The 22,651-nt window shown below is 40.1% G+C and overlaps 6 protein-coding genes and 1 pseudogene across 9 annotated transcripts; 1 reads left to right on the top strand and 6 right to left on the bottom strand.

The window, feature by feature from the left end:
• On the bottom strand, nt 3–1,859 carry LOC104737986 (probable carboxylesterase 16; the record flags this gene model as incomplete). Its single annotated transcript, XM_010458227.2, has 2 exons — nt 696–1,859; nt 3–186 (listed from the first exon to the last, which is right to left on the bottom strand). Coding segments are annotated over exons 1-2 (1,005 nt in total), but the record flags the coding sequence as incomplete, so codon positions are not given.
• LOC104735448 (prohibitin-5, mitochondrial) lies at nt 8,791–9,960 on the bottom strand. The gene is given in 3 exon segments (XM_019234798.1): nt 8,791–9,189; nt 9,191–9,498; nt 9,652–9,960. Coding segments are annotated over 3 exon segments (726 nt in total). The 5' UTR covers nt 9,899–9,960; the 3' UTR covers nt 8,791–9,018.
• On the bottom strand, nt 11,697–12,810 carry LOC104735447 (TLC domain-containing protein At5g14285). The gene has a single exon (XM_010455247.2). The coding sequence runs from the start codon at nt 12,658–12,660 to the stop codon at nt 11,896–11,898; it is 765 nt and encodes a 254-aa protein (XP_010453549.1). The 5' UTR covers nt 12,661–12,810; the 3' UTR covers nt 11,697–11,895.
• On the bottom strand, nt 13,050–14,309 carry LOC104737985 (annotated as a pseudogene).
• On the bottom strand, nt 14,389–18,696 carry LOC104735446 (transcription factor GTE9). Of its 2 annotated transcripts, none has more exons than XM_010455244.2 (10): nt 17,013–18,696; nt 16,889–16,937; nt 16,691–16,798; nt 16,248–16,309; nt 15,921–15,987; nt 15,754–15,840; nt 15,556–15,671; nt 15,401–15,467; nt 15,149–15,291; nt 14,389–14,990 (listed from the first exon to the last, which is right to left on the bottom strand). In XM_010455244.2, the coding sequence occupies exons 1-10, from the start codon at nt 18,147–18,149 to the stop codon at nt 14,727–14,729; spliced, it is 2,100 nt and encodes a 699-aa protein (XP_010453546.1). In that variant the 5' UTR covers nt 18,150–18,696; the 3' UTR covers nt 14,389–14,726. The 2 variants fall into 2 exon arrangements, with proteins under 2 accessions (XP_010453546.1, XP_010453548.1); XM_010455246.2 differs by having other exon boundaries at nt 15,754–15,837; nt 17,013–18,694.
• LOC109128334 lies at nt 18,325–19,064 on the top strand (the record flags this gene model as incomplete). The annotated part of the gene is given in 3 exon segments (XM_019234504.1): nt 18,325–18,393; nt 18,395–18,489; nt 19,040–19,064. Coding segments are annotated over 3 exon segments (189 nt in total), but the record flags the coding sequence as incomplete, so codon positions are not given.
• On the bottom strand, nt 18,907–22,413 carry LOC104735445 (ribulose-1,5 bisphosphate carboxylase/oxygenase large subunit N-methyltransferase, chloroplastic). 3 transcript variants are annotated; one of them, XR_759451.2, is made up of 13 exons: nt 21,880–22,413; nt 21,709–21,784; nt 21,342–21,547; nt 21,172–21,258; nt 20,966–21,058; nt 20,600–20,754; nt 20,427–20,511; nt 20,242–20,328; nt 20,043–20,162; nt 19,781–19,882; nt 19,521–19,692; nt 19,357–19,448; nt 18,907–19,157 (listed from the first exon to the last, which is right to left on the bottom strand). XR_759451.2 is itself a non-coding variant. In XM_010455243.2 (12 exons), the coding sequence occupies exons 1-11, from the start codon at nt 22,252–22,254 to the stop codon at nt 19,525–19,527; spliced, it is 1,554 nt and encodes a 517-aa protein (XP_010453545.1). In that variant the 5' UTR covers nt 22,255–22,413; the 3' UTR covers nt 18,907–19,157; nt 19,521–19,524. The 3 variants fall into 3 exon arrangements, 2 of the variants coding, with proteins under 2 accessions (XP_010453545.1, XP_010453544.1); XM_010455243.2 differs by lacking the exon at nt 19,357–19,448; XM_010455242.2 differs by lacking the exon at nt 18,907–19,157 and having other exon boundaries at nt 19,175–19,448.

Raw genomic sequence — 22,651 nt, 5'->3', positions numbered from 1 at the left:
TTATCGTAGAAGTAAGAGTTTGCCAGCTTTATTTCAGACTGTGTTGGGTTGTTTCCAATGAAAAAAGGGTACATTAAAACCTGTGCAACAACTTTCACCGGTTCTAGAAGTTTCCCAGCTTCCACTGCTTTCCGAGCTACATAGTCTGCTATGTTCCCACCACAGCTCACCCCGAGAAGAACACATCTGTTTTTAAGTCATAGGAGCAACAAGTTGAGAAACAGAACTTAATGTGAGATTGCAAGCAATGGAAGATAAGTTATCTGAGTGTATCTAACTTGTTAGTACTCCAAAGAATCCCGTCTCTGTACCTTGTTATCCCTAGATCAACGTGAAACTACAGTATTCTAAAATATCTTATATTCCAAAATGGGTTTAAATTCCAGAAGCAATTTCTGCAAACAAGTATCAACATGGTTGTAACAATCTCAATCAAAGCGTGTTCTTGCTTCAGTAAACCTAAAGGCATTTCATGGATCACATCAAAATCAAAGTATTTTAAACATTATCTAAACTCTTGAGAGCAATCCATACTATATGGTTCCGTTACATCTAACTCTAGGCATCTCTAGCTCATAATTAAACCGAATAAAGTTCATACTTTGTCTATCTTCAAGCATCACAGCTGATACATCTGGTAAAATCGAAAGCCACACAGTAAGCAACAAGTAGGCAAGGGTTACAAATATACAAACCTGGAAGGATCAGCGTGAGCTGCCAGCCAAGGCTCAACCATGGAAGCTCCAAAAGCATCCACTATCTGTCCTTGAACACTCAGCTTCTTCACCTCAACACCATTAACACGTCGATTACCCAAAGACTTGCAACAATCAGCTAGATTAGCCTGTTTCCCAAGCCAATGCAGCACTTTGACTCCATCCTCAAACGCCGCAGGGTACCTATTCTCAGGGGCAAGCCTATACCCAACGGCCAATACAATGACATCACATACTTTAGCAATCCGCCGGCAAAAGAAGTCATTAGTCGCCGAATCAGAACTTCCACTAACCCAACCACCACCGTGAAACTGCAACATCACTGGCAGTTTCCGTGAGTTCCTCTTCGCAGATGGCGCGTATCCTCCATAGGTTTCTAGATTCTCGTTGTTGCATCCGTAGCTGTTCCTCCGCGACTCATTCCTCTCCGCCGGCGCGGGAGAGTTCTGGTTAGGTCCGTAGCTGTGTCTCCGATCAGATCTGGCTTGTTGGTTGTTCAAATAAGTATCCTTATGGCGAGATACCGAATCGGGTTCAGGTGGAGAGAGAGCAGATTCGGGGAGAAAGATCCTTACGGTGAGTGACGTCATTGGGTCAATGTGTATGTCTTTGGTGGCAACACCGTCGGTGAAAGACGGATTCGCGGCGGCGACGGATTCGTCGGATCGGGTGGAAACACCAAACGAATCAGGTAACCCATCTTTATCAGAAGAAGAAGAGATTGAAATAAGATTCTGAAGACGATGTTTCAAAAGTAACTTAAAGAAGACGCTATAGAGCTTCACAGCTACCCCTGGCATTTCCTTTTTTGAAAAGACCAGATTTTTTCACGAAAAAGTTTCAAACTTTGTGTGAGAGATCGCATCAATGGAGGGTTGCCTAGGGTTTGTTTCCCAACTTGGAATCGACCCACCTGATTCTGAAGGGTTAACAGATAACAATTACAATTGAAATTGGATGCAAAAGAGTCAAAATTGATCAAACCCAGTTTCGGATTCCTATATGATTTCAGACTAATTTACAGAGATTGATAAAATGATGACGACGGAGAAGAGAAAGAGAGAGGAAGGGATTGTGGAGAAAGTGTCATTTGGTTGTATTTGGTTTTGAAAGAGATGAGAAAAAAAATTAATCCTCTGAAACGCGGTTATCGTAACTCGAAAGTTTTTTTTTTTTTTTTTGGCTTTTTCAGATTTGTAAAATTTTCTGGAAACGTAAAGTGCTGAAAGTTTTTTTTTTTCCTTTGCGTATAATATTTTTTTGTTATTGTTGTTTACTGAATTTATAAATTTGGAACTATTGAATGAGAATGAGATTCCAAAACTATTAATCATAGAGATTGCCACTTCATTATGTTTTTTTTTTTTTAATCATCGAAGTGTGGCAAAATGACAGCACCAAAACTTTGATTTATTTAGTTACAAAAATCCATAATTCATGATGATCATCAACTCATAAAACTCATCTTGGTAATTAAAGCTAACATTCATTGTAATATTCCTTTTTGTCCAAAAATATTAATGTAGTTGGGAATTTTGCAAAGAATGGTAAAATAATTGTTTGACCATCCTACCTTGAATGATAACGTTTTCAAGAATAATTTTCAATGTTCATTGAAAACATTATAAAAGAGTTTCATCAATCAACGAAAAAAAATGAGAAACAAAAACCTTGAAAATTTCAAAAACTTTGGTCGCTCATGGTGAACTTGACCATAAAATAATAATCGAAGACTTCGAAAGAGAAATGTATAAGACACTGGTCGAATTTTTAGAATATTAAACTGTCACTAATGAGTAATGGCCGTATTTAAATTTAAATATATATAAAAAAGTGCTGGCACTAATTTGCAATATTTGAATCGGTCGATTAGGCCCTTAATGATACTAAATCGGCTCAAATGATCTCAACTCCCTGATAGAAAAATGAAAGTTTCTTTCGTCAATGTGATACTTGTGAGTTGTGAGAGAAGATAACGTGTAGCATGAATAAGTCGGCATGTAGAACGTATATGACACCGACGGGCGTACAATAAAGTTTATCCCTGACCTTTCTTAGTTTATTATTCAAGATCCGATGAATATAGCTTATGTTTTTTCTTTAAGAGGACCTGATTTAGTGATTTGCATTTTGTTTGTTGATACATAAGACTGTTCGGGTCATCAAATCGAAAGCTGCTGGGATATCAGATCTTGCGCAGTTTGCGGTAATGAGGAAGTATGTGCCAGTGCCACCAGTACTGATCCTAAGGGCACTGACCCAGGTTAAGATCAACCTTTGAACTTGGACTTTTTGTCTCTGGCTTCTGAACATTGTTGCTTGGAGGGGAAGTCGGGTGTGGAAAGCAGGGAATATGTAAGGAAATGTGCGAGTTCTGTTAGATCCACAGCTTTGCAAAAGTTTAAAAAAAAAAAAAAAAAAAGAAAATCCAAACCTAGACTAAAATCCCTATTCGTGAGACTCATATAATTAAGGCTCCTCAGGAACAACTCAACTTCTAAATAGAGTTAAGTTAATTAGGTTCATTATTAGTATCTATTTCTTTCTTTTGATGGCAGTCCTGTTGATTCTTGTATCACCCTAGGGATGTTGTTGATAAGTTGATTATATACTTAACTCAGATAACCGTATCACTAGCCGAACCAAATCTTTATTTGATTACATATATTGCTGAAAAAATAGGATTACATATTAACCCCAAATACTACTTAATAAAAACTGAGTAATACTGGTTTTTTAGTATATTAAATTTAATTTTTAATTTTAAAATAAAACACAAAATTAATAATTAATCCGGAAAACACAAATCCAAAGCCCAACCTACACAATTAAACACCATGATTTTCTAATATTAAGAACTTGAAAAATATAAGAACACCTTTCCATTAAATTTAAAAAACTCTTTCAAAAACTAAATCTCTCTTTCTCTCAAGTCTTATGGAACACCTCTCCATGGACTCTTATATTTATAGGTTTACACTTTTCCTAAACCTATTAGAATTACCATTACACAACTTAATGATAATAGAAACTTTTCATTTTCCTAATCTATCTCTTTTGGCAACTTCCTAGGAGATAGCTTCTTCCTCAAGTTGGAATTATCCAACATTCTCCCCCTTAATTCCAACTTGAACTCCCGGTGCTTCAATCTCTTTTACTCCGATTAGATTCCTCATTTCTTTGAATTTTATCCTTGCTAGTGGTTTAGTGAGGATGTTCGCCTTCTGCTCCTCACCAGGAACATGTTCCAATTCTATCTGATCATTCTCCACACACTCACGAATGAAGTGATACTTTGTGAGTATGTGTTTACTCCTTCCATGGAACATTGGATTCTTACTTAGAGATATAGCTGACTTGTTGTCAATCCTTAGTAAGATCTTCTCATCTAGACTAAGTATTTCTCTTAGCAACTCCTTCAACCATATGGCTTGCTTTGCTCCTTCTGTAGCTGCCATAAACTCAGCTTCACAAGATGACATTGCCATTGTGGGTTGTTTTTGTGAAGTCCAAGTGATTAACGATGAACCAAGATAGAACATATGACCTCCAGTACATCTTCCATCATCTATATCAGCTTTGTAACTACTGCCACTGTATCCAACAACCTTACTCAACCCATCACGCTTGTAGAACAAGCCTAAGTTGGTGGTTCCTCTCACGTACCTTAACAAGTGTTTAAGAGCTTGTCCATGTACCTCTCTTGGACTCTGCATATACCGGTTTAAAACTCCTACAGCAAAAGCTAAGTCAGGGCGTGTGTGAAGTAGATACCTTAAACACCCAATCGTTCTTCTATATCTTGTGGCATCAATTTCTGGTTGTTTTTCAGCCTTTGAGATCTCCATACCAGGCTCCATTGGTATGTGAGCTGAATTACACGAATTCATCTTAGTATCAATAAGAATCCCTTGAGCATAACCTTTTTGTTTTATTCGTATCCCATCTGCTCCTTGTACTACTTCAATACCAAGATAATATGTCAACTTCCCAAGGTCTGACATCTCAAACTCTCTTGACATATCCTTTTTAAACTGATCAATGACTCTTTGTGAAGTTCTTGTCACAAACAAGTCATCAACATAGATTGCCACTATCAGACTTTCTTTCTTGTCACTCTTGAGATACACAGTAGGCTCCTTTATGCATCTTTTAAAGTTCATCTTCTTCAGAACATGATCAAGCTTCATGTTCCAAGCTCTAGGAGCTTGATGTAGACCATACAACGCCTTATGTAGTCTGTAANCTCTCACGTACCTTAACAAGTGTTTAAGAGCTTGTCCATGTACCTCTCTTGGACTCTGCATATACCGGTTTAAAACTCCTACAGCAAAAGCTAAGTCAGGGCGTGTGTGAAGTAGATACCTTAAACACCCAATCGTTCTTCTATATCTTGTGGCATCAATTTCTGGTTGTTTTTCAGCCTTTGAGATCTCCATACCAGGCTCCATTGGTATGTGAGCTGAATTACACGAATTCATCTTAGTATCAATAAGAATCCCTTGAGCATAACCTTTTTGTTTTATTCGTATCCCATCTGCTCCTTGTACTACTTCAATACCAAGATAATATGTCAACTTCCCAAGGTCTGACATCTCAAACTCTCTTGACATATCCTTTTTAAACTGATCAATGACTCTTTGTGAAGTTCTTGTCACAAACAAGTCATCAACATAGATTGCCACTATCAGACTTTCTTTCTTGTCACTCTTGAGATACACAGTAGGCTCCTTTATGCATCTTTTAAAGTTCATCTTCTTCAGAACATGATCAAGCTTCATGTTCCAAGCTCTAGGAGCTTGATGTAGACCATACAACGCCTTATGTAGTCTGTAAACTTGATCATCTTGTCCTCGTTTAACAAAACCTTCTGGTTGGCACACATAAACCAGCTCGTTTAAGTCACTATTTAAGAATGCGGTTTTCACATCAAGGTGATGAATCTCCCATCCCTTCGAAGCTGCAATAGCAATGAGTAGTCGAATAGTTTCCATTCGAGCTACAGGTGCAAACGCTTCTTTGAAGTCCACTCCTTGTTGTTGTACATAAGCTTTTGCTACAAGTCTTGCCTTGAACTTGTTCAATGATCCGTCCACTTTCTTCTTTATATTATACACCCACTTCAACCCTATTGGTTTAACACCATCTGGTTTCTCAACTAGCTCCCAGGTTTTATTTCTAGCAATAGACTCCAGCTCAGCCTTCATCGCTCTAACCCATTCTTGCAAACTTAAAGCTTCAGAAACAGACTCTGGTTCACCATCTATGGTAAGTAGAAGTCGTTCACTCTCCAGCTCAGCTAGTAGAACATAATCATTGAGGTATCGAGGTTTGTTGATAACACGTCCATATCTTGTGACAAATTGCTGATTTTCATCTACTTGATCCACGTTTTCTTCATTTTGTTCATCTTCTATCTCTTCTTCTTGGTTTTCAGGTTCTTGGTCCGGTTCTTGATGCTCGACATTGTCATCCTGATTGTTCTCATCTTCGTTTCCTTCTTCTACAAACCCATTATGAGATAGCTTAAACCTTCCTGGTTCTCCATTGGTTTGGTTTTCTGCATTCGACCAATCCCAAACTTTTGTCTCGTCAAATACGACGTCTCTGCTTACAAACACTTTTCTTGTAACTGGATCATATAACCTATAAGCTTTCGAACCTGGTTTTGTCCCTAGATTAATCAAAGTTCTCGACTTATCATCCAACTTCTTAAGATGTGGTCCAATGATTTTAGCATAAGCAACACAGCCAAACACTCGTAGACGCTCGATGTTAGGCTTTCTCTTCGTGAAACTTTCATATGGAGTTTGACCCGCTAAAGCTTTGGTAGGAACTCGATTGATTAGATATGTTAAATGACGTACAACCTCTCCCCATAGTTCATTCGGCAATTTCATAGCTTTAAGCAAGCTTCTTGTCATCTCCATTAATGTGCGGTTTCTTCTTTCAACTACACCATTCTGTTGAGGAGTATATGGTGTAGTTAAATGTCTAGAGACTCCACTTCCTTCACAGAATCGGTTAAACTCAAGCGAGGTAAACTCTCCTCCCCTATCGGTGCGAAAGGTTTTGATAGACAGTCCGGTCTGCTTCTCAATTCCTTCTTTAAACCTTTTAAACCGATCGAAAGCCTCGCTTTTCTCCTTCAATAGCATTATCCACATATATCTCGAAAAATCATCAATAAGGACAAAGACATACCGATTATTAGCTGGTGTTGGTGGTGAGATCGGTCCACACAAGTCACCATGAATCAGCTCCAAAGCTTGAGCTGCTCGAAAAGATGTTGTAGTTGGAAACACAACTCTGGTTTGTTTTCCGACTAAACACGCAGTACACACATTCTTCTCATGAATCGATTGTGGCATTCCTACAACCATACCTTGTCTCACCATATTGTTCATTACTCCAACACTTACATGTCCCAGCCGTGCATGCCATGTTAGAGTAGTGTCGTTGTCTTGGATATAAAGACACTTAGGAAACTCAACTTCCATTGGCGTCTTGTAGAGACGGTTTGATGATCTCTTGACTTGTACTAACAACCGTCCAACTAGATCACTTAAAGTTAACATGTCTCCCTTCATGTTCACTTCACATCCAAACTCAGTCGCTTGTCCTAGACTGATAATGTTGTGCTTCAGGTCGGGAATGTAGTAAATCTCCTTGAGTGATCGCCTCTCACCCGTTTTTCCCACAAAAACAATCGATCCCTTTCCAATTATGTTGACAAACGAACCATCACCAAACTTAACCTTCCCTGTGATATTCATATCTAAACTAGAGAAGAATTCTTTGTTTCCCGTCATGTGGTTACTAGCACCGTTGTCAAGATACCATACACTTTCATTATTGGTATCATAATTCTTGGGAAACACCTTATCCTCATTCAAGAACACCACCTCATGAACGTAAAGTGCACCAGCTTCATGAGTTTCATTAAGATTTGTCTCTTGATGTGAAAATTCTTTCGCAGGACATGAAGATGCGTAGTGAGCCGGTTTATCACATCTCCAACAAATTATTTTAGATAGATCCTTCTTCTGGTTTTAATTCTGATTTTGATTCTGGTTTTGTACTTGATTTAGATTGTCTCCTCCACGACCCTGGCCATTGAACCTTCCTCGTCCCATGCCTCTGCCAGAGCTATCTCCATTGTATTTACCACGACCAAAACCACCACGACCATATCCACCACGGCCATATCCTCCTCGACTACTTCCTCTTCTTCCATAACCTCCTCTGTTATAGCCTCCTCTGTTTCCTTGATAACCACCGTAGTTTCCTTGATTGCTTGAATTTGAGAACATAAGTTTTGCTTGGTCTTCACTCCGTCCCCTACACGCTCTTCATAAACTTTTATACGACCAACTATGTCTCCAAATCCAGTTGTCTTTAAATCTAAGACTTGTTCCAACGATGCAACGATATGAATATATTTGTGTCTTGGAAGTCCTGTTAAGAACTTCTTTACCAATTTTGATTCTTTAATAATTTCTCCCAAAGCAGCTGACTGCGATGCTAGGCCTGAGATCTTGCCAGCAAAGTCATTAACAGAGTCGGTATCCTTCATCGTTACCCGATCAAGATCTGCAAGTAAAGTCTGAAGCCTCGTTTCCTTTACACGTTCTGCACCTTGATGGCGTGCTCTTATGGCTTCCCATAGAGTTTTAGCCGAGCCTTGATCTCCAACTTGCAGGATAAGTGATCCGGGGATGGATTGAAACAGAAGAGCAGTCGCCATATCGTTCTTCTTTTGATCGGTGGATCCAGGATCAATAGTATCCCACACCTCGCTAACTCAAAGTGTGATTCTCATGCGCATCGACCAAACAGTATAGTTTGTCGATGTTAACAACGGACATTGGATGGACGGTGATCCAAGGTCCTTGGTTCTCGACAATGGATTTGGTTCGTCCCCCATACTTAGTTATGGACAGCTTCTTCTCCACAACTTTTGATCGGAGCTACAACCTTAGCTTTGATACCAAATCTAATATTAAAAACTTGGAAAATATAAGAACACCTTTCTATTAGATTTAGAAAACTCTTTTAAAAACTAAATCTCTCTTTCTCTCAAGTCTTATGGAACACCTCTCCATGGACTCTTATATTTATAGGTTTACACTTTTCCTAAACCTATTAGAATTATCATTACACAACTTAAAGATAATAGGAACTTTTCTTTTTCCTAATCTATCTCTTTTGACAACTTACTAGGAGATAGCTTCTTCCTCAAATTGGAATTATCCAACAGATTTTGCAATTAATTCAAGTAGCCAAGTCAACCAAAAAGTAGTCAAGGGCTCGGATTCGAACTCGGACCGTTAATTGCAAACAACATATTCCCACCACTTGGCAAATAGACAACATTGGGGGACGTAGAGAGCGTAACCAGAATCTCTCTAGCCGCCTCGATCCATTTAAGTTCGATCAACCCCATTCCAGCATCTGCGATAGCTTTGGATATAAACCCGAGCCGACTCGCTCTCTCCCTCGGCTCTAATCACAGCCGCTCGTCTCTCCTGATCAGCCTTCGCCACTAGGAACTTGGACAGCTCAGCTTCTTGCTGCGCCACCTGCTTCCGCTCCATCGCACTCAAGAACTCTTTATTGTACTAGAGATCCGTGATAGACACGTCATCGATAATAATGTTGAATTCCCCAGCTCGCTTGATTAGCGTTTCGCGTATAAGAGCCGAGACTTGTGGACGTTTTGTTAAGAGCTCGTCTGCGTTGAACTGAGCCACCACTGCTTTCAACACATCGGGCCCGATCGCTGGTAGGACCTTGTCGCGGTAGTTGTGGCCTAAGCTTTGATATATGTACGGGAGGCGCGAAACCTAACGCGAATCCACGGAAAAAAAAAAGTTATAGGTTGACTTATGTATTAGTACATATATCCCAAAATATTAGTATTGACGGATTCTACTTACGACAGGGCGACACATAACACGAATTGTGAGGTTGACCATCTGAAGATCTTTAGTTCCACAGTTGGACGGGATTTTCCAGGCTACGGACCGAGTGTCGAAGATATAGGGCTTTTGCACCCACGGAATCTTACGATGTGTCCCTTCTCCGATAGGTTCTTCGAGAACCCCGTTAAATCTGTCGAAAAGAACAGCTCTCTGGCCACCTTCAACTGTGAACATAGACGATCTCACCGTCACCGCCATAAAGGCAGCTCCTACTGCTCCTAGTCCTAGACCCAGAGCCACCTTTCTGTTTCTGATATTGTTCCACGGCATGATTGGCTTTAAGTTTCTGCTCCTGTATGGATTTTAGGTTTTATATGTGTTTTTGTAGGGGTTCTGTTTTCTCAGATTGGTGAAAAGTAGTTAGAGAACGCAGGAGATGAGTTTTTTTAAGGGGTGTTTTTTTTGCGTGAGGCAGAAGTTAAGGAGAAAGCTTATTCCGGTTCTCAATCACCGGGTCGGCTTTACGTGATTATGTTGTGGGTTCTTACCAGCATTAATATTACTAGGCTATTTTTAATTTTGAGGCCCGTTTAGAGCCCAAACATGATTTGTTAAGATTTTTTTTTTTCGGTTCCCGCGATGAACTCGCCATCTCGATCCTGCGCGATAAACCTTCACCCAAAATCTTTCTAGTGGGGAAGAAAGAAGAAGTAAGATCGAAAGCAGGTAACACTAAGAAAAAAATCGTATCAAACGTTTTGTTAGGCTGGATACCCGAGCGAGAATTAAGGATAACAATTCTACCACGGCCAAGAACTGAGATCCGATATTTCTCCTTGTTCGAGCTATCTATTCCTTTGTTATCTTTGGGAATATTTTGGTCTTAATAGAGTTTATGCTCCTTTAGGTTATAGGATGTCAGCTCATTGCTTACTTTTATGATTAATATCAGTAAATTGGTTCAATTTGTGTACTTTCTACTATTCAGTAAATTGCCTTGCACGATGTCTCAGCTTGGATGGTATGTTTAGTCCTCAAATCTCTTCCTATCTTTTTCAATACATGAAAAGTTCACAATCCAATGACCATAGCAGGCGAAGATATGGACATCTGGGTTTTGTGCTCTCTTACACTTCCCTAACTAACTTTTGATGCTGCCAAGTACATGAACATATGATTTACCAGTTATAGTTTCAGGGGATTTAGTGTTGGTCCTGTCATGGGTTAGAACATATATAAACGTTATGAATAGTTGGCAACTAAGTCGGAAGGACAAATGTTTGAAGGGTGGTGGTTCGACTGGTTCTATGAGCTGGGTCAAGTTACATAATTAGCGTTGCAGCAACTTCTTGTTGAAATCCGTGTGTCCATGGTCACACACTCGCAGGAGGACAATACCTGAAGAAGATCTGTGAGACTGTGACCTTGCTTCTCATAAAGGCCACATGAGATTTCATTTTCATCTTTGCCTCCTCCCACTTTGGTTTTCCCAGCTCAACAACTTGAATTCCATCTCAGGTGTCTCTTCAGTCCGCTTCTGTCATGTCTGTAATGTAATCCAACCTTCTCTGCCTTGTTTGTGCGTCATATCTTCTGCAAACGTAAAGATAGATGCTAAGAGAGTCACTTTCTATATTACAAACAGGGTTACTCCAAGATTGCTTGGGTAGCTTCAGCAATGGATAAAAAAATGATACAAAGAAAGCTGCGAGCGAGAAGCAAACCTGTGAAGAAAGTTTTTAAGCTATTTCAGTGCGTTGCGCGAGATGGCTTTTGCTTACGCAAAGCTATAACATGGTTTTGGAAAGGAGTACATGTAGCTTATATGGTTGTAGCTTTCTTCTACTTTCCCTTTCCGCTCGTAGGGTACTTACACAAGACATCCTCATAGCACAAAACAAAACCTCAGAGTGACTTATTATTGTGGCTAACATGCTATGCAGCTCTTGGGAAGCTACCAGCTATGACTACATCAAGTCTAAGGCAATCATAGTCGTTTACAAGGTGTTATAAACAATATTGCATTAGTCTGTAAACAAAGAGAGTCAATGGCTCGTAGATAAACAAGTGAACAATACAGAGATAAATTAAACAGTGCATTTGCACACCAGAAGCAAAACATACATAGTGTAAAGAGAATTCTAAAAGGTGAAAACAATAATGGTATATATAAATATATAGTACATATATGGGAAAGGAAGCTCAAACAATGATGTTGAGAGTGAGAGAGAGAGAGAGAGAAGAAAGAAAGAAAGCTATCTAATTTTCTTGTCATGTCCTAGTTGATTAGCTTTCCTTTCTCTAAACAAATCAATCCAGAGGTTCCAAATCCAAAGTATACTAACAGTAATAGCAGTTCCAACAACAATAGCCCAAGAAATCCACAACCAATTAGGTATCACACCATGAGCACCGCCTCTCGCGTAAAACGATACCATTTTCACGAAAAACAAAGGCCCCAACACACCCCTAACGATACTGTAGAAGGCGTAAAACGGAGGGGACAAGAGATGGTACACTTTTACGGCCAACCGTGAATCCGGATCGCTTTTCCTAGCTCCGGCGAGCGTCCACGCGTTCTGACAGGCGCTCGTGACTTCGGCTAGGATCAAGAGGCCTAAGATGGCGCAAGCGCCGTGGAAGACGAGGAACCGGCACGTGAGGAAGACGAAGAGAGTGGCCAAGTGGTGGCCGATGAAGAGGACGTCGCTTGGGTTGAAGACGATGTAGTGGAGGAGATCGGTGAGAAAGTAAGCGACGCTGAAATCGAGGACGGTGTTTTGGGCGGCGGTGTTGGCGGAGGCGAAGGTGCGTGAGGAGGAGGAGAAGACGGCGCGTGTGGCGAGGAAAACGGCCGGAGTTCCGTGGAAGATTGAGATCAGGCAGCTAGAAGCTTCGGGACGGATTTGTGGTTTCCAATTGCGGAAGACGATGAAGTAAGCGATTAGGTAGATGGTTAAGAACATGGTGAAGAATAATGGGAGGTCTGGAACCGAGATTTCTCCGATATTGATCGACATTGAGATCGGAATCTCAACCCTAATCCACAACAATGGAAGAAGAAGAAGAAGAAACTTAATCCCTTTTTATGTCGTCTCGTTTTTGAGTTATAACTAAAGCAATAGACTGATTGACACATGTATATGATGACAATATTTAATCATGTAACCATAAAATTGACCAAAAATACTTTATAGTATCATCTCTTTTTCAAATTTTTAATGAATCTTCTCACAAGTCACACAACACCCATTCATAGAATTATACTAATATTGTAATTTTCTTACTAGTAAATGACATGCCACAAAGAAACAATTTCCCAACTAGTATGTATAAAACTATGAGTCATGACAGTCACTAGAGAGGTAACTATATATCCAATCCAAAAGCCAATTCGGAATGAGCAACACCAGATGCAGCAATGGCTTTCTTGATTTTTCATCTGTCGTCATTAGTTTGCTGCCTCTGCAAGCTTTGCGGTAAATCTAAGCTTCTTTATACTCAATTTACTTTCTTCAAGACATAACGCTTTCCATTCATTGCTCAACTCTCTTCTTTTCTCAGTATCAAGGCTCATCAGCTTCTTAACACGCACCTTCTTCTGATAATCACTTAAACCATGCGACATCAAGGTCTCAAATGCATCCTGCACTGCGCACAACTCATCATCATCATTCTCTTTTCCAGCAGTCCCGTTCTCCGCAGTAGTTATTTTGTCAACAGCAATGGCTTCATGTTTCGATTTGTCAACAAGGTCACTTTTAGCTGCCACATTGTCAATTAAGGCAACTTCCTCCCCCTCCTTAATCATTTCCTCCTGATTCAACAATATCCAAAATTAATCATTCTTTCTATAGCCATAACTCATAACTTCAATTCATCAAAGCAATCATGCTTAGATAAAGGAAGTGATTGTAGTAAGCATCACAAATGTCTCACTTACTTGAGTCTCGCTGTGGTGTGGTTTGTCCATACTAGCAGCATTAGCAAGTTGAGCATTATTTTCTCCCCAAATCATCATGGAAAACCCAAAAGCTTCAGAGTCACTAGACCTAGTAAAATGCGGATCAATTCCTTCATTGATGTCTAGCATGTGATCGAGAAACTTCTTTTTCAACTTCCTGATCTTACTCGAGAGCTGATCCTTAGTGACTTTGACATGAATTGAACCTCCGATGAAACGATAAAAAGCATCCCAATCGATTTTGGTTTGGAACCCTGTCTTAGCTCGGTAATCAACTAGTCCCTGAGAATAAGAATGTGTGTTGGCTTAAGGAATCACAAAAGTTTCACAACGCAATCGAGTATAGAAGATGAAACAAAGACCTTTAAGATAGCGAGCTCATCTTCTTCGTTTCACTTTGTTGTTGTTGTTGTTGCTATTCTTAACCTTCTTCCTTTTCTTCTTCTTCGTCTCTTCTTCTACTGTTAGTGTTTCGGAAGCAGCAGCACGTTTCGAGGAACGCTTCCGTTGAGGTTTTCGTCGGGATAGCGGAGAGGTATCGTCGTCGTCTTCGTAACCACCATCAACACCAGGGGAAGAGGAATCGAGCTGCGTCGGAGTCGCCATCCGTAAATTGCTTACTTAATACCTCACACACAATTCTAGCATGCAGAGAAAACCTAATCAGGAAGTTGAAGTTGTAGAGTCGAGTGAAAGGTTTCGAGTTTATTTATTTATTTTCAATACTCTCTGCTATAGGCTCTTTTTGCAGAGAACACAATGCTCTTCTAGGGATCGAAATATCGAGGGAATCAAAACGCTAAATTAAGTCTTTATTTTACTGTTACACACGGATCATAAGACCCCCTTTATGCACGAAGAGAACACACAAAATCACACAGCACAACGCAAAGCGCAAAGAAAAAGAAAAACAATTTTTAGACGACTATAGAATACATTTCTCAGGAACATTCCAAGCAAAACTTTAACCACGCTTACTACCACAATCCATTCCTTTCCTCATTCATATTTGATATTTCATTGGACGCCTCTCTCTCTGCTTGAGTCTACTGTATCAGTCACAGTAGTATATATTTTCTTGAATCCAGATATTTCTATTGTTTGACCGATCTTCACACAAGCTCAATCAATCTCTCCCTCTTCTACATCAAGTCCAGGAGCTGGTGAGGTGAGCGGGTCAGCTTCCTCCTCATCTTCATCCTGTTTCATAAACAGCCCAAGCTGCTCCAGAGGATTACTACCCCCAAAACTGAAACTACGCAGCAACCCATCGTGAGACACATCTGGCCCATCCTCCTCTATTTCATTTGTCAGTTGGTCTGTTTTGAGCAGCTCCAGATCCTTGAGAAACTTTGCGTTTTCATTGAGTTCAACCGACTGCTCCATCTGCATCATTTACCATTAAAAACTGATGTCTCAGCGATACAGTGAGAGTAGATATTCCATTTTTTTTCTTTAGTTAATGACTAATCCATTCAGCTACTATGAAATCAAATGAATCAAGAAATGTCTCTCGCATGCAACGCAGTAATCAACATCTTTACCTCCATCAATGCCTGCCGCGCTGCCTCTCTTTCAAGCTCCAGCTTTCTCTTAGCCTCAGCTGCCGCTTCTGCTGCAGCTTGTGCCTCAGCTTTCCTACGAGCTTCTTCAGCTGCCTTAGCTTCTGCTTGTAATCGCGCTTTCTCTGTTTAGAAATAACACACACAATCAATCCAGCTTGCAGTACGATTTTATCACTTAGAGGTGATAAATTTCACCCACAAAACTTAAACTAGCAAATCAAGGAAGCAAACCTTTCTTCTTTTGAAGCTCGAGTTCTTCTCTCTCACGCTGTAGCTTCTCTGGGTCTCTCGTGACATTCTGATCTCAGGAAAACAAATAATTTAAAAAAAAACTATTTCAAAGGTGATAAAGGACTTAGACTAGTGGGTTGGATCCCACAACAAACCTGGTTAAGAGGTTTCTCGCGGGATTTCAAAATTAAGTCTGCAAATCGATTCTTCAATAAAGCAGCTCTGTAGACCTTTTCAGGAGGTAGTTGCTTCTCATTCTGAGCACTATTTCCTAGTGTATTAAAGGATCAAGAGTGAGATGCCACCTCAGACACAAGAGCAGAAACATTTTTCTGCCACACTTCTTTTCTTACCATCTTGCTGACAATCGGCCTCTTCAACAGAACTGATTTTCTCCTGAGATGCGCTTTCCAGCTGATCCAACCCACCAGCGGATGCTACTTGTAGAAAGGAAATAACAAATCATAAGTTCCACCAAGAAAAACCAAACTTTTAACCACACTAACCAAGAAATACTCACATTCTCTTGTTGGGGAAGCGCTTGTAGCTCCATCCAACGTAGGTTCAGGATCCATGTTTTCAATCCCCTGTATCAGCGCAGGAGTACGAAGAAACAATTAGATTACCCTGACAAATCTGGGAATCAACAAGCAAGTTGTTTTCTAGGTATATCAGAATTTAAAAAGACTATGCAGTCCAATTTATATTATTAAGGTTCAACAGCAGCAACAAAATTGTGGTTGAAGAGTAGATCCTCCATATCAAAGAGATCCACATAGACATATACATCGTTTCGCACCAACACTTAGTTATCCATGTTTGCATGTTATTCTAGACAATTATGTACCTTTAATGTCCTTGGTAAACTTGAGATTTTAGGATCACCGAAGACGTTTGCCAAGCTATTACCTAGATCAGATATATGCATCAAAAGAGGAGCGATACGAAGTTAGTACGATCCAGGGGACAATCTGAAATCATAACAAAACAAGAAAGGGAAAACAAAAAGTACTTCATATTTAGTTAGTTAACAAGTGAACGTAAAAGGCCTCCTACTTTCAAACTATTACACTAAAATCAGTGCTTTCAATTCACACCAAGAATCATAAGTCTCCAAGTAAAAAACTGCAGAAGATTAAAAAGTGTGCTGCCGATGGCCACAACTAATCAACAACAATGTGGCTCCATAGCCACTTCTGACATAATTTGAGGTCCCGAGGATTTGAAATGATAAATGCAACAACTAAGTAAACAACAACGAAAAAAATAAACAAGCTAAAGAAAAGATACCATTAGAGTTTCCAAACACCAGATCCTTCTCTATCGTGACAGGAGAATTGCTTGATTTTGGGTGTTCATTTCCACCAATGTCAACAACCTCATCATCCATTTCACTCCCTACAATGAAGATACAGTAAGAAATATGTCAATCTGATCAAAGAGCCAAGCAGAAAATTATATCAAACAACAACTAGGCTGTAAGCTAACCATCACAATGTTTCACTGATGAAGTCCCTGGCACTGATCCATGCAAAAGCTGCAGTAAATAAATCTTCCCTATCAGCATGGTGCTATTAAATGATTCAAACATGAGACATAGAAGGAGAAATACCTCTATCTCACAGGGTTCAGCACTTGATTCTTTGTTTTCGCTCTCTCGCAACTCATCTAAGAGATCTCGCAATTGAAACAAAGCATGGTCACTGAGACCATTAATGTCAATCTCAATCTCATCATCTCCAATCACCCCTTCATTTGAGTTGTGGTCTCTCAAGAAATTTATTAACTGTGGTGGGAACTCAGTCAAGGACTCCAAATCCCTGCCGAGCTTGAGTCTGTCCTCAACAGTCATAACCCGCTTAACAGGCTCAACGACGTTCTCACACTCCACTGCACTCGTCTTCCTCTTTTTAGACACAGGTACAAGTATCACAATCCCAGTTTCCTCGTGGGCATCTGAGTTACTCGGTTCAGGACGAGTTTTAGTCGCGGATAGTTTCTTCTCGAGAGTCTTCCACCTAACTTCGAAAAACTTGCGAAGTGTATCAGCCATGACGTAAACATCATTACCAGGTGGATTATACGTCATAGCATTGCTAAAGGTAAGCCGGACATCAGCAGCAAACTCAGTCGGACAGGAATATGTCCCCGAAGTTAACTTATTCTTGACAGTTCCTAAATCCATCGGATGCTTAATAACATTAAAATAATCCATAATATTAAGCTTGACAACATCCACGGGAGTATTGAACACCCAACCATACTGATGTGACATCAACCGTTTTAGAAGCGCCTCGCATTGCTTCATCAGAAGCATCACCGCGGTACTAACAGGGGTCGGTTTAGCAGCAGCACTTATAGGGTTCACTGTCTTTCCTGGCCCAGTAGAGCATCGAGACTTTCCAAAACTCTTGGCTTGACTCAAACCACTTGCAGAGGAACTAGTAACAGCCACTGATCTAGAAAGCTCGAAATTCTTCTGGAAATACCTTATCTGTTCTAACTCTCGTCTAAACCTGCGGATCAACTCTTTCCTATCTGATGATGACATGCCAGACAAGGGTAATACCAATTTCGAGACACCAAACGTTTTAACGTCAGTACAGTTTAACCCGCCGAGCTTTCTTTTGGGACAATTAGAGCCCTCAGAGGCAATACTAGGGCTATCAGACCCTTCATCATAATCTCCACCGGGTCCGGGTGTCTCAAAACAATAGTCTCCAGGGAAACCACCGTTTCTCACAGTCATATCGACGAAATTTTGATTTTAGATTCCCTTATTCTCGATTCGATCCCCGGATCAGTCTAGTATGGCTGACGGATTTGATTGGGAAAGCTAAATCTCCGAAGACTCTTAACAATTCTAATCCTCTTATTAACCGCCGGTAATAAATAGACCAGAAATCTCGATTCGATAGAAACAAAACCCTAGTTTGAGCAATTCATATCTGAGCTCGTACTGACATAATCACTTCGAATTGCCCGTGGGCAGTAAAACACCGAATACGCAAAGACGAAGGAACTCACCGACTGAACTTGAGAGTAATTGTGGAAATCGATGATCCAACTGAAGAGGATGGCAGAGAAAGGTTAGAAGAAAGTGAAACCTTAAGAGGAGCGAAGGGAGGGAGCACGATTAGACAAAACCCTAAAGTTTGATAAATTAGGAAAAAAAGAAAGACGACGAAGACGACCGAGAGAGAGAGAGAAATATACTATCTGATATAAAATTATCTCTCTTTCTCTCTTCTCGTCTCACTGTCTGATTCTCACTTCCCACCATAACGGTGCAAGCGGTTAGCGAGATTCGGTACGGGATACACAAAGAGCGATTAATTTACACCGTCGGATTTGAATCGAACGGACTAGGATACTTCAGCTTAAGCCATTGAGACGCCCATTAGATATTTTCGATGCGGAGATTTTTATGAGTCAACGCAAATCAAAGAACCGCGTGACGTTTTTGTATTTAAACAACGCTTTTGAAGCTAAAAATGATGAACCTCTCAACAAGACAAAAAAGCTCAGTGTCATTCTCAATTTCTAAAACACAGATAGAAGAATATTACAGAGGGAGATGGAAATAACAAAATCAAGTTTATAAGGTTCATCAATCATGTCTGTAATTACATTTCGCAGGACTGATTTTCACAATGTGAATTAAGCTTCATTGTTGAAAGAAAAAGGACAATCATATTCATAGGCTGAAACATTTGCGTGTCAAGCGATAGATTAACGCTCCTAGTACCTTACTTACCTGCAATCAATTTGCGATGTATTAAATTTTCGAATCAACTTCTGAATTCAGTAACAACAACCATCTACAAGAAGGTAGATTTCGGATTGCAGCTATCACGAAATCTTACAAAATCAAAATTAATTGGGAAACTTCCTAGTCATGTTTTCGAACCTCATAAGCTAGGAACAGATCTAGACTTGTACACACAAAAACTGACCATCGTTAAGCGACCTCAGATTGTAATTATCAAAGACACGACCAAGAATGACTCCTTCTGCCATGTTCACAAATTGCAGCTACAGCACAGACCTGAACCAACATCGTTTTTAAAAGGTCAGAAGATATTAATTAGCAAGTGAGGGAGGGTGCGGAGATAAGTGCCTTTTTATTTCAAGGATGGAGCATATGGTGCTGGGCATGGAGAGATGCTTGAATCAGGCAACTGATTTAACAAATCTACTGTTGTCGTAAGGCATGCAACTAGTATTTTCTTCTCCAACTGGACAAGCCGGGTTGCCACTCGTTTCCTAGGACTCAAACCAGGATCTGCCAACTATTGATTGAGAATTCTATTAAATATCATGCAGGAAAACCTAAAAAAGGGATTTGATTTGTAGCAATCACAAAGTCTATCGACATACCAATGCATCATCTTCTTTCAGAGTAGTAGGGTAGCCAGCTAACCGTCTCATGAAGTAATTAGCAAGCTGATCTAGTACTGCTCTTTCCATGCAAGGGCTCATCTACAGAAGAGATTGAGAGTTAAACCTTTACAAGAGTGTAAACAACTTTATATGAAGAAATAACATTGAGTCCTCACATGTAGGGACTGAGCATTTGATGCAATCAAGGAAATGTCAAAAGATTACTTAAGGTTTGCCAGGTCACTCATCCTCTACTTACCGGACAAACTGGACCTTGGGACGAAATTACTGATTGCATTTCAGAAGGATCAGACATGTAACCCAAACGTAGGTAAGGAAGCATGTCTTGGACAGCTTCTCTTTCTTTTCCCACACGAACCTGAGGTTGATGCAAAACCCAAATTAGACAAAACATCTCAAAGTAGACTTGCTGGATCAGGAAATTCACACGTTCATACCTGAAAGATTTGCTGGGATAACTTTCCGTTCCTTTGAGCAACCATTCTCTTGTCCTGATATTGAGGATCCTCGGTGTTCAACGCTGCCTGGAAATGCATATGACGCATAAAACATGCAAACAGTGAGAAAATCACATGAACACCATACTAGTGTTTACAGTAACGCAACAAAGCTTCATAATTACCTCAACTATTATTCTATCATACGGGTTATCTTCATCAACGAATCCATAGTTCAAAAGCAGCTTCGCATTAGGTTGTGGCCCACACCTTCAAATAAAGGAGGAAATGCAAAAGTATGAATGATAGATCAGAATTAAAAGCAAGCTGTTGGAAGCAATTTGGCTAAAAGACTCACCAGACAACTATAGGATCCCCAGCCTTATATGGTCTATCTACCACGAGTTCAACAGCACCATCAACAGCAGTAAGCATTGCCTTGCAGTTGGAACAATAGGCCAACAAGGGAGGACCAAGAGGAACCAAAGCAAACCGACGAGCCAAACCGACATTCTGAGTACAAAGAAGGCAATCTCAATTAGAAGACGCAACAAGCAACGCCTGACTAGTTGCTTATATGATGAGCTGCAAGCTAAAATTAAGATTCAGTTATAGAGTAATAGAGGGAATACCATATAATCATAATTAACTCTAGGTATCCGTTCAGACAGGGCAAGACATACAAGTTGTGAAGAGGAAATACAAAAAGAAGAATGAAAATTACTTGTAAATGCACCACACAGGACTGAATGGCGACAAATGCCTGTTTGAATATCTCAAATGAAAAAGCTTCAGTTGGTATGTCAAATGGGTATTGCTGCAAAACACAAATCACAAGATGTAAGTCTGCTGCCCCTGTTTAGCATTCCATATATCAAAATGAAAAAATAGAAACCGAAGTCTTAGGTAGCAAATATAGTGGTCAAACACCTGAAACAAAGATCCAGCCATAAACCAGACAGTGTCAAGCTCATTGTATTCTCTTTTGATCCCCTCAGCTCTCTCAAGAACTTCGGCCTGAACCATGTTAAAGAAGAAGATCAACACTGAGAACCGACCAGACTAGTTCATCACATGTCATGCATACACTAACGCAATACCTTGGTCGGACTACCAGTTAGGTAATCTAACTCAGCCTCTGACCACAGCAAAGGAGATTCCGCATCTAACTGACCTCTTCCTCTTTGGCGATCAAGTTCCCTTATATAGGGATACCAAACTGATTTCTTTCCTTGCTTCTTTTCATACATCAAATACAAAGCTAGGCAAGCCAGTTCTGACAATTTGTTAGTCGTCAACAGTTCGGCTGCATAAAAAAAAGGCCGGTTATGGCTTCAGATAAGCTTAAAAATTCCAGTATCCCTACCCTCAGTTTGCAACCAGGTAAGAGAAATCACAAAGTCTAATCTAGAGAAACAGTGGTTTCTTGGAATGTGGGAAGTAATACTAATAGGGAATGGCTTATACCAATGGTCTCGTTTCCCAAAACTCTTTCGAGTGTGACCACCAAAGAATCGGGAACTGAAAACGCCACATCACCCTTCTGTAAAAGACAGGTATATTAGCACACATGTCCAATAAAATCCGATGGAACTGTATAAAAAGCAAATAAAGCTGCTGAAATGCTAAGTCAACCACCTGAAGATCCTCACTAGCAGCAACATAATGTATGGGTTTATGCTTCTGATCATGAGCTGGTCTCTCGTTGAGCACAACCTTGCAAGGTGGCAAACCGTTCTTATCCATCCAAACCTTCAAATCAGTGGTATCATCATCTCCTCCCTTCTTGCTCGATACTTTGCTCTGTCTCTCGTCTTCTTTTGGTGAGCCGCCAGCGACTAAAGTATCTGAGCTCGAAGCCGAAACGCACAAGCTCCTCTGAAGAACCGATTGTGATGAAGAGACCAAATTACTGTTCCTCCACCGAGGAAGTGAAGAAACCCTAGAAAGTGGTAAAGAACGAATTGGAAGAGAGACGCATTTAGTATGGAAACATGTGATAACCCCTTCCATCGGAATTATCAATTCAAGAATTCCGATTAAGTCGAGACGTAAAAGATTCTCCGGCGGCGATTCTGAGGATTTAGCTCCGTTCTTTTTTTTTCGTTTTCTCAGATTTTTTTTTCCATTGAGGATAAGAGAGGGAAATGAGAAATCAGGTTGAAAACGAAATGGAGAAGATGAAAATGAGTAAAAAAAATATACGTGGCGCTTAGCGAGATGGACCTGAAATGGACCTGAAATAAGCCCAAACAATAACGAGATGGCGACCTATCAGATTCACGATAAAACGACACACAGTTTGAAACTTTAAAACGACCGACACACAGTTTTAAACCTAAAAGCAACTTCGATACGATGGCGTTTTGGCTACTATTTTTATAAAATGGTCGGTTAAATTAGCACACGA

Source organism: Camelina sativa, chromosome 13 (genome assembly GCF_000633955.1).
Source record: "Camelina sativa cultivar DH55 chromosome 13, Cs, whole genome shotgun sequence".
In the NCBI taxonomy this organism is placed as follows: domain Eukaryota; kingdom Viridiplantae; phylum Streptophyta; class Magnoliopsida; order Brassicales; family Brassicaceae; genus Camelina; species Camelina sativa.
Note: the sequence above shows the minus strand (reverse complement) of the source record. Positions and strands in the feature narration are given on the sequence as shown.

Excerpts from the sequence above, each read along its gene's own strand:
- LOC104735446 (XM_010455244.2), bottom strand. The coding sequence starts at position 18,149 with ATGACTGTGAGAAACGGTGGTTTCCCTGGAGACTATTGTTTTGAGACA. Across the intron at positions 16,799-16,888 it reads ATCAGTGAAACATTGTGATG|GGAGTGAAATGGATGATGAG; the intron begins GTTAGCTTACAG and ends TCTTCATTGTAG. Across the intron at positions 15,988-16,247 it reads GTTTACCAAGGACATTAAAG|GGGATTGAAAACATGGATCC; the intron begins GTACATAATTGT and ends GCGCTGATACAG.
- LOC104735445 (XM_010455243.2), bottom strand. The coding sequence starts at position 22,254 with ATGGAAGGGGTTATCACATGTTTCCATACTAAATGCGTCTCTCTTCCA. Across the intron at positions 21,785-21,879 it reads CTGCTAGTGAGGATCTTCAG|AAGGGTGATGTGGCGTTTTC; the intron begins GTGGTTGACTTA and ends TGTCTTTTACAG. Across the intron at positions 21,059-21,171 it reads TGGCTGGATCTTTGTTTCAG|CAATACCCATTTGACATACC; the intron begins GTGTTTGACCAC and ends TGTGTTTTGCAG.
- LOC104735447 (XM_010455247.2), bottom strand. The coding sequence starts at position 12,660 with ATGTCGATCAATATCGGAGAAATCTCGGTTCCAGACCTCCCATTATTC.